The sequence below is a fragment of the Eurosta solidaginis genome, chromosome 4 (assembly GCF_040869045.1).
Source record: "Eurosta solidaginis isolate ZX-2024a chromosome 4, ASM4086904v1, whole genome shotgun sequence".
Lineage (NCBI taxonomy): Eukaryota > Metazoa > Arthropoda > Insecta > Diptera > Tephritidae > Eurosta > Eurosta solidaginis.
Window position 1 is genome coordinate 260,404,902 of NC_090322.1, and position 11,318 is coordinate 260,416,219.

General features: G+C 37.7%; 1 protein-coding gene across 1 annotated transcript in view; it reads left to right on the plus strand.

Moving 5' to 3' along the window:
- kl-2 (dynein heavy chain 2, axonemal kl-2) overlaps positions 1 to 7,549 on the plus strand; it is a 30,766-nt gene extending 23,217 nt beyond the window's left edge. Inside the window, exons 12-16 of the mRNA XM_067785846.1 lie at positions 813 to 2,173; positions 2,243 to 2,347; positions 4,272 to 5,214; positions 5,279 to 5,769; positions 6,963 to 7,549. Of these exons, the coding sequence (XP_067641947.1) occupies positions 813 to 2,173; positions 2,243 to 2,347; positions 4,272 to 5,214; positions 5,279 to 5,769; positions 6,963 to 7,510 (3,448 nt within the window). The 3' untranslated portion in view covers positions 7,511 to 7,549. The remainder of the gene's footprint in view (positions 1 to 812; positions 2,174 to 2,242; positions 2,348 to 4,271; positions 5,215 to 5,278; positions 5,770 to 6,962) is intronic.
- Positions 7,550 to 11,318: the final 3,769 nt, after the last annotated feature.

An 11,318-nucleotide genomic window follows, 5' to 3' on the forward strand; every position in this document is an offset into this window, starting at 1 on the left:
AAAAATTAACTAGTTACAAAAAGTCGGGGTATTCCAAAAGGCTACCGGTTCCGAAAAATAGCCGGATTCAAGCTAGGCGGTCTTAAAGAAGCAACCGGGTCTAAAAAGTAACCAGTCACAGATAGGTAAACGGCTCCTGAAAATAAGCCGGTTCTATAAAAGAAACCTTATCCAAAAAGAGGAACCGGTTCCGAAGAAGTAAACATTTGAGGACTTTCAAAAAGTAATCGCGCAAAGTTCCCTTCTTTAGAATAGTAACCGATTTCTGAATCCAAAAAAATTATCTGTTCAACAAAGTTGTAGCTTTCAAAAAATTCACCGGTTCTAAAAACGAAAGTTCCTACAAAGCGAACGGTTACAAAAACCTTAAACTCCCGAAAAGATTCCAAAAAACAACCCCCCCCCCCCCCCCCCCCCCCCCAAAAAAAGCAACCAATTCTAAACATGTGACTGTCACCAAAAATTAAACTTTCCGAAATGGTTGACTGCAACGGAAACCCGGAAACTGGTTTCAAAAAAAACAACCGTTTCCAAAAAGCTATGGTTTCTTAAACTTAACCGGCTCTAAAAAGTAAAAGACTAAAAAAGAGAAGCCGACTTTAATAAAGTTACCGGTTCCAAATCAGTAAAAGCAGCTGGTTTCAAAACATACAAATATGAATATAGAAAAAATAACCGGCTCAAAAAAGTAACCGATTCTTAAAAAACGGGTTTCAAAAAAGTAAACGCAGTTATCTTTCGATAGACATAGATTGAAGTTTCGTATGGAATATTAGCAAAGCCTCATTCGCATCTGTTTCGTTTCTTTTCAGAAAACAACTGGAACGCGCCATCATTTTGGTTGAGTCTTTGTCAGGCGAACGTGAACGTTGGATTGAGACTGTGGCCTCCTTGGATTTAGCATTCGAGAAGTTGCCTGGCGACTGCCTGCTAGCTACAGCCTTCACTTCTTACTTAGGACCCTTTGACACTAAATATCGTGACATTCTTTCCGAGAACTGGGTCGGACTGATTGCATCCAATCAAATTCCGAACACTGATGAATTGAAAATAACTCACTTCCTCAGCGACGCTGTTACCATACGCGAATGGAATATACAAGGTCTGCCTGCGGATGATTTCAGCACTGAAAATGGTGTTATTGTTATGCGCGGTCAACGTTGGCCGCTCATTATTGATCCACAAACACAAGCAAATACTTGGATTAAAAACTATGAGGCCAATAATGATTTGAAAATTATTGATTTTACACAAAGTGATTACCTACGCTCACTCGAACGCGCTATGTCAGCTGGTAATCCGGTGTTATTGCAAAATGTTGGCGAATACTTGGATCAGGCGATAAATCCAATTTTGCGTAAAGCTTTTACAATGCAAGGTGGTCAAAAGCTGATCAAATTCAATGATAAATATATAACCTACAATGATAACTTCAAATTGTACATAACCACAAAAATAACGAATCCACATTATCCTCCTGAGATTTCATCGAAAACAACAATCGTAAATTTCGCTGTCAAACAAGATGGTTTGCAGGCTCAACTTTTAGGTATTATTGTGCGCAAAGAGAAGCCTGCTCTTGAGGAGCAAAAAGATGAGTTGGTGCTCACAATTGCACGCAATAAGCGTACATTAATCGATTTGGATAATGAAATTTTGCGTTTGCTCAACGAGTCGCGTGGTTCTTTGCTAGAAGATGATGAACTTTTTGCTACACTACAAAAGTCGCGTCAAACTTCAGTGTTGGTCAAGGAATCACTAGCCACCGCTGAGATCACAGAAATAGAAATTGATGCGGCACGTCAAGAATATCAACCAGCAGCCGAACGTGCTGCTATACTATTTTTTGTGCTCATGGATATGTCGAAAATAGATCCGATGTACGAGTTTTCATTAGCTGCATATATTTTACTCTTCATACAATCTATTGAACGTAGTCCGAAGCATTTGATCGTATTCGAGCGCATACAGAACATAAATGAATATCATACGTATTCGGTATATAAGAATACTTGTCGTGGTCTATTCGAAATACACAAACTGCTCTTCTCCATACATATGACAGCGAAGATTTTACAATGTGCCGGTAAGCTGGTGGAAGCGGAATATGACTTTATACTCAAAGGTGGCATTGTGCTGGACAAACAGAATCAGGCACCCAATCCGAGTCCAGGTAAGTATATAACATCGGAGATTGATATGGACTGGTAAATACTATAACTTTATTATATTTTTAACATAGTCTGGATAAGTGAACAAGCTTGGGATAATATAACGGAGTTGGATAAGGTTCCAGGTTTTCATGGCATTATAGATTCTTTCGAACAGAATTCGAAGTTATGGCAGAGTAAGTACTTTCAAATTGCTTCTTAATGCGCGAGTCAAAGTTGACATAGTCACAATGCTATAGTCATAACCATATTTTTACTTATCCATATCAAATTGGCATCAGTTATTTGTGCCTTAACCTAAAAATCGTGAAAATTTCATAAAAATTGAGAGAACGCAAAAAAATTACAAACATATATGTATGTACCACGAAAAATAAGTCTCTTAGTCAAAACGTATCCAAAACAATAAATAAAGTCTACAAAAAGTTAATAAATTCTTCAATTCAAATATTTTTAGGTTATGGATATGGCGGACAACCAAAAACCAATTGGTTGGCTATGGTATGGTTATGGCTTTAGGGTTATAGTATTGCACCATTAATCGGTTACATTGATTTCCATAAGGTTGATTCGATCAGCTGTTTTATCTGGTTATGGTTAAGTCACCATTAACTGGCCCTTAAAAATCATACCCCAGATATATGACATAACTTCATGACAGAGTGAAAAATAAATCTATATCGGCAGGCGACTCGAATTCTCACTATCTGAGTGTTTTACGGAAAGCACCCCATTTAAATATTTTCTAAAGAACACACCAACCCGGATTATGGGATTCAACCGAATCCTGGGATGCAGCGTTCTTAAATCAAATTCGTCGTTTAAATTATTTCAATAACCTTCTAAGATAAGCCGTTGTTATAAGACACGGTTTGAGTGGGGCTTCATCAAGCAACATTTTTAAATGTATCATCCTTCGGCTGATTGCTTAGGGCGTTTACTAACGGGAATCCAAAGATTATGTATGACGCCGTGAAACTTTGCGTTGCAGTCATTCACATTCACAGTCACCATTATATTATACCAAAAATTTCTTAAAGGCACTCACTGAAGTAAATAAATGTTCTTATATTATATAAATTTTTGTTCAAACGAGAAAAAATTACTCATCGCGTTATACATAATTTGCCCCTAAGAGTTTCCTCTTAAAATATTTACTAGCCTTTCACTCAACGCTCCGTCCGCACAAACAAAATAATATATTATATGCACCATACAATGCTAAAAGCAGTCCCGAAATAATCCAAAAAACAATACCCAATCAACTTTTAATCAATCCCGAAATAGTCTCAAAATGACAACGCAATATACATAAACCCGAAAGGATATATAAATGGTCCTGAAATCTCGAAATAGCCGAATATTATGCCGAAAAACTTAAATTAGTCCAGAGATAGTCCTGAAAGCATCCCAATGTGATTCTTAAATGGCACGAAATGATCTAAAATCTAGTCCAAGTCCCAAAGTAGCTTCGAAATTATCGCGAACTAATGCCGACAAAGTCCAGAAAACAATACCCGCAAGAAGGGAAGATAGTTTTGAAACTAACCCCAAAAATTTCACAAGGGCTATCCCGCAATATTTACAAAGAGTCCCGAAATTCTCACGAAATAGTGTCGAAGTAATTTCGAAATAATCTTGAAATAGTGCAGAAAGTATCCCCTAAATAGTCGAAGATTCCAGAAACCAGTCCAAAACTTTCACAAATTAGTCTAAACTGAAATAATTTCAAACTTATCCTGAAAACAGTCTCAAGCGATATTTACTCTCTTACTACCTTTGAAATTAAAAAAAAAAGATCTTTCTAGAGTATTGTCTACCTGTTTCTCAAATTTCATCCAAATCTGTTCAGCCAGCCAGGCAAGCTCCGCGGGTTAAGGGGTTTAGAATACAAACGCTGTAAGGCATGACTGCCATAAGTGGATCCTAAAAACTAAAAACCCGAAAGTAGGAGGGGTGAAACAAATCGCTCCCGCGGCAGTCGTGCCTTCGGGTTACCAACAAAACAACCCGTTCTGGTGTGAATTCATCACAAATACAAAAATAAATTTATAATACTAGATAGTTAGAATAAGATACAGCCCTTTTTAACCTTTACAGTGTGGTATGCTACCACAACACCCGAAACGGAAGATCTTGTTGGCGAATGGAATGACAAATTGACTGACTTCGAAAAAATTTGTGTCGTGCGCTGTTTACGTCCCGATCGCGTCTCATTCTGTCTTACACAATTCATTATAAATACACTCGGGCCACGTTTCGTTGAACCACCTGTACTGGATCTTAAGGCTGCTTTCGATGAATCCATCTCCCAAACACCACTGATATTTGTGCTATCGCCTGGTGTGGATCCAACACAATCTCTACTCACGCTAGCCGAACAATGTAAAATGTCTTCACGCATGTTTTCGCTTAGTTTGGGACAGGGACAAGCGCCAGTTGCTACAAAAATGATTATGGACGGTGTACGCGATGGTAATTGGGTATTTTTAGCTAATTGTCATCTTTCGTTAAGTTGGATGCCGACATTGGATAAAATTATTGCCACCATGCAAACAATGAAATTGCACAAACGTTTTCGTTTATGGTTGAGTTCGAGTCCACATCCTGAATTTCCAATTTCAATATTACAATCAAGCATCAAAATGACTACAGAACCGCCACGTGGCATCAAAGCGAATATGCGTCGCCTCTACAACAATATTAATGAACAAACTTTCGAAACTGTGGATGAAACTGGAAAATATAAGAAGCTTTTATTTGCCTTATGCTTCTTTCATACCGTCTTGTTGGAACGCAAGAAATTTTTACAACTTGGGTGGAATGTTGTCTACAGTTTTAATGATTCTGACTTTGAGGTCTCCGATGTTTTGCTGGCTTTATATTTGAATGAATATGAAGAGACACCTTGGGGTGCATTAAAGTATCTAATTGCTGGCATTAATTATGGTGGACATGTGACCGATGATTGGGATCGACGTTTATTAACCACATATATAAACCAATTTTATTGTGATGCTGCGTTAACGTCACACAAATTTAAGTAAGTACAGGTGAAGTTAGCTCTTATGTGATCGGAGATCTAATCTTAACTTTTTTCCATACAGACTCTCTTCGCTATCAAATTATTTTATACCCAGTGATGGTGATTTGCAGTCGTATGTTGATCAAATACAACAATTTCCCAATTTTGATAAACCCGAAGCTTTTGGTCAACATCCAAATGCGGATATTGCTTCTTTGATCGGCGAGACGCGCCTACTTTTTGAAACTCTCATGTCGATGCAAGTACAAACCACTACATCAGTGGGTGAGAGTATGGAAACTAAAGTGTTGCGTTTAGCCAAAGATATATATGCCAGTACACCTGATGAGATCAGTTATGAACAAACAGCCAAACTAATTGGATTTAATCGTTCGCCACTTGAGGTGGTGTTGTTGCAAGAAATCGAACGTTATAATTTTCTATTGAGCCGCATGAAGGTGCATATGAGGGATTTGCAACGTGGCATAAAGGGTCTTGTGGTGATGAGCACCGAATTGGAGGATATTTATCAATCTGTTTATGAAGGTCGTGTACCTACAGTATGGCTCAAATGTGAGTACCATTGGATATATGTTTGTATAGAAAATATGTTGTCACGATGTGCGTGCGCGATATACTCCGTAACAAATCAAGAGATTTTGATCAAATTTGAGAGGTGCCAATATTTTGAGCCAACCAATAAGATGGAATACTTCCTATATCAAATATGAACCAAAGTGGGCAGTGGAGAAAAGTTCTATGCAGAAGTGGATGGAGACGGGACCGAAGAGGGGAGGGAATAGAACAAGCAAAAAAAAAAAAGAAGTGAAAAGGGAGAAAAAATTAGAAAGAAATAATAGGAAAAGGGTGGTTTGTGGAGAGACTGGGAGAAAGTTCGGGGAAGGGAGAAATGGGGAGGGAGAGGGAAAACAGGAATTAGAATAAATAAAGAAGAAGGCGGACAGTAAGATTGAGAATAAGAGTGTCAGAATAAGGTTAGGGTAAGGGTTTGTGTAAGGGAAGTAGGAAGTGTAAAAGTAAGATAAGACTAAAAGTAGGAATAAGGGTAAAGGTATAGGTAAGAGAAAGAATAATAGAAAGAGTAAGAGTGAGAACAAGAGCAAAAGTAGTACTTAGATAAAAAAAGCAATAAATAAATACTTGGCGTTTTTCAAAATATTCCATATTGCTTTGACTTAAACACAGGACCTTCGGTGTTCTAGGCGGGAGCCAGATTTAAGATCAGGAGGAGGAATAAAAGTAGGAGCACCTGTGAGAGTAAGAGTAAGAACAAGAGCAGAAGTAGGAGTAAGATTAAAAGTTAAAGTAAGAGTAAGACTAAGACTAGTAGTGAGAATAATAGTAAGAGAGTAGGAGTAAAAGTAAGAGTAAGAGCAAGAGAAAAGGTAGGAGTAAGAGGGAGATAAAAGTAAGTGTACGAGTGAGAGTAAGATTCAGGGGAAAGGAAACAATAATATTAAGGGTAAGAGTAAAACGAGGAGTAAGACAAAAAAGTAAGATTAGGAGGAATATAAAGAGGAAGATGAAACAGAAAGGGAAGCAGGGATATAAGGATAAGTTGAGAGAAAAAACAAAGTGATAAAAAGCGGTAGTTGGTGAGGATATGAAAGAGGGAAGAAAGTGATAGGGGAGAGTGAAGTGCAGAACAACATCTACCGGGCTTGCTCGTACAATTATATAGAACAATGCCTGCATCCACTTTTCAATTATATTTATAACAAACAACTAAACTTTCTCAATTTCAGCTTATCCCTCGCTAAAACCGCTCGCCGCTTGGTCGCGCGATCTCATACTACGAATCGAACATTTCGCACAGTGGGCCAAAACGCTTAAACAGCCCTCACTCTTCTGGTTGGCGGCATACACTTTTCCCACTGGTTTTCTTACTGCCGTCCTACAAACATCGGCACGCGCCACACGTACACCCATTGACGAATTATCGTGGGAGTTTTATGTATTCATCGAAGAAGATGCAGCTGCAGCACGTATTATACGTGAAGGAGGCGGCGTTTATATACGTAATCTATTTTTAGAGGGTGGCGGTTGGTTGCGTAAACTCCAATGCTTGCAGGATCCTCTACCAATGGAGCTGATTTGTCCAATGCCTGTCATACATTTTAAGCCGGTGGAGAATCTAAAAAAGAAAACTCGTGGCGTTTATCAGTGCCCGGTGTATTATTATCCGGAGCGTGCTGGCTCCTTTGTTATCGCTGTCGAATTGAAGTCGGGCAATGAAAAAGCTGACTATTGGATTAAGCGTGGCACAGCATTGTTACTTAGTCTGAGCGTATAAAAACGTATGACATTGTTTTATTGTTGTTGCTTCTGTTGTGTGCTGCTATTTATTGATATGTTGTTGTAATTTCTTTTTACTGATTTTTTATTTTAAATTATTTAATTGAAGTTTTTATTGCAAATAAATGAAACGTTTTTCGTACTTTAAATTTAATATCCTACCTTTTGAGTTTAAATGCGCTAAGCGGCTAATAACTGTCGCTCATAGCTGGACAAAGCGCAGCCGCATTACAACGCCAATTGTAATTATGTAATTATCTACATTTAATTGGGAGTAATTTTCGAGCACACGAACCACAGCACGACAGTAATTAATTGAATTAAGCGGCGTTGGCAATGCATCTTTTGGCAAATTTAAATTTGAGTTTTGGATTTCGACAATAATGTGAATAGTTAGTAGAGGAAGCTTAAACCCCCATCGTGGGCACTTTTGAAAAGCCAGATGTAACTTTGTAACTTACATCCTGGAGTATAAACGCTATATCCAATGGCTAATTTGCGGTCCATTACAAGAAGAGAAAAAGGACGCTTCATCCACGTTTAGCCCATTCAAAATCGGTTCCAGTCTATCCTTGCCTCTTCCTACAGGAAATAAACTATCCTGTCAAATTTATTAGAACACCGCTGATATATGTACATATGCGCATTCCTAATAGGAAGACATATTCATTGCAAAGCCAGGAAATTTTGAGCATCTGTAGAGATGGGAAAGGGGTAAATACCCAAATGGTAAATACCCGGTAAATTGGTTATATATGGTAAAAATGGGTAAATACCCAAATATTTACCCAAAAGAAGGGTAAAAATATTCTTTTGGAAAATATGGGAAACAAACACACAAATTGAATCCAAAATGTACCCAATTTGTCCTATATTGGTGGGTAGTTATCCATTCCGTTATCGATTGAACTAGTTTTAATCTGCAATCTAGCGTTTTTCAAAAATATTTGGCCTATAATACATGCCCTTGCAAAAACTTAAGTTTACCCAGTAAACATTTTAAGTAAAAAAAAAAAAAAACAAAAACCTAAATTTGGGCGTTTACAGTCGATATAAGCTCATATGGCCGAAGCCAATGTATTTCCCTTCTTGCAATGGTCGTCCTATATGAGCCTCTTAACGTATGTCATTTGACCCTAAATAAGAGTCCGACATGTGCCTTAAAAGGCTTTTAAACAGCTCATATTATACTCTACTGGAACTCTCCGGCGTCATTTTTAACTCTAATATACTCTGATTATCTGACACCTATATGGGCTATTTATTAGGCATCGTCAGCGCTTATTGGGTGCATATATAGTTCGACACACCAGGACAGATCGTGGCAGCTTTGCGGTTACATTAAAAATGTCGAGAAGCGTCCATGAGGAAGAACGTCGATGCGTACACAAAAAAATGAAGGAAGGGTAACAATAATGTACAAATGCAATTAATTTTGTATTAAAATGAAAAATTGTAACCAAGTATCAATATTTGGTCCAAACTCGCTTTGAGGAACATAAATATTTGATAAATGATAATTTTTGCATGCTAGGTTAGAAACTTTTGTGCCGTTAAATAAAAGGCAAAAATTAAATTTTCTTTACCCTCCTACGCGTTTCGGCGCTTTTCTGATTCCTACATTGCCAACTTATTTTGGGCTCGTTTCGGATTCTTAAATTATGAGCATCGTTAGGATGTTTGAGGGGTAGATTTGTTTGTGTAAATATGTGTACCCTAAAAAACATTCTCGAAGCACTTACAGTTCTGGAGTTCAATATGGGTCCGAAATACGTGAAAAATATTAGCCTCAAAAATACTACCACCTAAGAGTCTTTTATTACTCCAGTTTGATCAAATTATGAAAAACGAAAAATACAAAAAAGGTAAACTAGGCAGCTCCGGAATAAAAACTCAGAAATTTTTGTGCGACAATTTATTCTAAATAAATAATAAATTCAACTAATACTTATTTCATTTATCTTGTCCTCATGGGAGTCTTATCACAATAATTTTCTCCCCTATGTTTTTCGCATCTGATATGTGTCAAAAATTCTTCCTAAAAGCCCTTAAGTAGAGTGACTAAAACTCAAAATTAGTAGTATTTGAGGCCAATAAGGCTCATATATGATATCGGAAGGTGGCCTGTATAAGACTTATGTTAGAGGCAATATATGAACGTGCTAGAAGTCATACAGCATTCCCTTCAGGCTCCTAAATGAGTTTATAACGAGTGCAAACGATCCAAAGTTTGGACTCCTTTCAGACTAATTGTTGACACCGAGTATTTGCTGGGTTGTTTGTTTAAAATCAAAACGATAATTTTTCTTTTTGAAATGACGTATAAATTTAATTGCTGAATTGTATTTCCAAGCAGCCTCGATTCAAATGATTTTTAAATACCCAAAAAAAGATACAAAAAAGGAATATTCCGGGTATTTTCCTGGTATTTACCCATAAAAATGGTAAATACCCGGTAAAATCCCAACTCTAAGCATCTGCTCTCATCGTATCAACCAATTACACGCAGTTTTTTTTTAATAATCATTACCCATTTCGACATAATTTTCGCCAATCGGAAGCACATAAGGATATCAAGCCACGTCAACCAGCCTCGTTTAACTCATGAAAATCTCACACTTCTACTGCTTCCAAATGAGAGTATCAAGACGAAAACTTTCAAAAAGCAAATGTCTTCATCCATTCGCATAACATGACCAAGCCAGCGAAAATTTTGGGGTTTTTTTCTCAGCGCCAAGTTCGTACCTGCAGAGAAAATGTGAGACAGGCACACAAAGCAACAGTTTTGTACTACAGATTTAATGACTACCTCCGAACTGGCGCTAATCGAATGCAGAGCGGGACAACCACATTTGCGCAAATAGCGCTGAGGTTTGAGCTCAAAGGCTGCGAGTTTTTCAGTACTACCTACGACTGAACTTGTCGAGAACGCGCTCAGAAGTTCTGCAAAAAAGTTGGCATAAAAATTGTAAAAGTGGTTGTTGAAAGCACTGCCAGTCGCTAGAACTAGAACTAGTGCCATCCCTTTTTGCCTTAGTTCTCCGCATTAAGAGACTACAACTCGTTTAGCATATAGAGCAGTCAGTAGCAATTGTTTTTTAGGCACAGACTAGTGTCCATGTTAGAAGCATCCCTGGGCTAAGCTGAAATTCGGTATTCAGTGAAAAACGAGCACGACACAAATTGGAAGAGAAGCTTGGCTTAAACCTCCTCAGAAGATTATTATTATTTTTTTTTTTTTGTTTGTTGTTTTCTTTTGAGGATTTAGTGGGGCACTGGAAAACACCGAAACCATATATGAACAAGGGTGGATGAAAACAGTATCGGGCAAAGCATCATGAAAAATTTTAGAAAAAGTGTTTCTAAACGAAGTCGCCCATCTGTAGTCGTTGGCAAACACTCCACTTTTATTTCATGTAAAGCTTTACAGTGAAAATTCATCTGCCTTGCAGTTTCCGGTCCAGCCAATTTGTGGGAAAAATAAGATAGTAGCACGACAGAAATTGGAGAGAAGCTTGGCCTAAGTCTTCTCGGAGGTAAATAGCGCGAAGTATTTTAGATTTTTTGTTTAGCCTTCAATCTTTGTATGCAAGAAAACAGCGAGCAGCCTTCGTCCGAGCGTGTCTTAATGTATGATTTTATTCTCGAATCCCACTCCCTATTTAACAAAAGTGTTCGTTTGTACATTCCTGCTATATATGTATATACATATATACTAGGGCGGGTCGATTTAAAAATCGCTCATTGCTCTGTGAAAATCATATTATAGGGATCAAAATAAGAAACTTTGCCGAAAGAACCATACC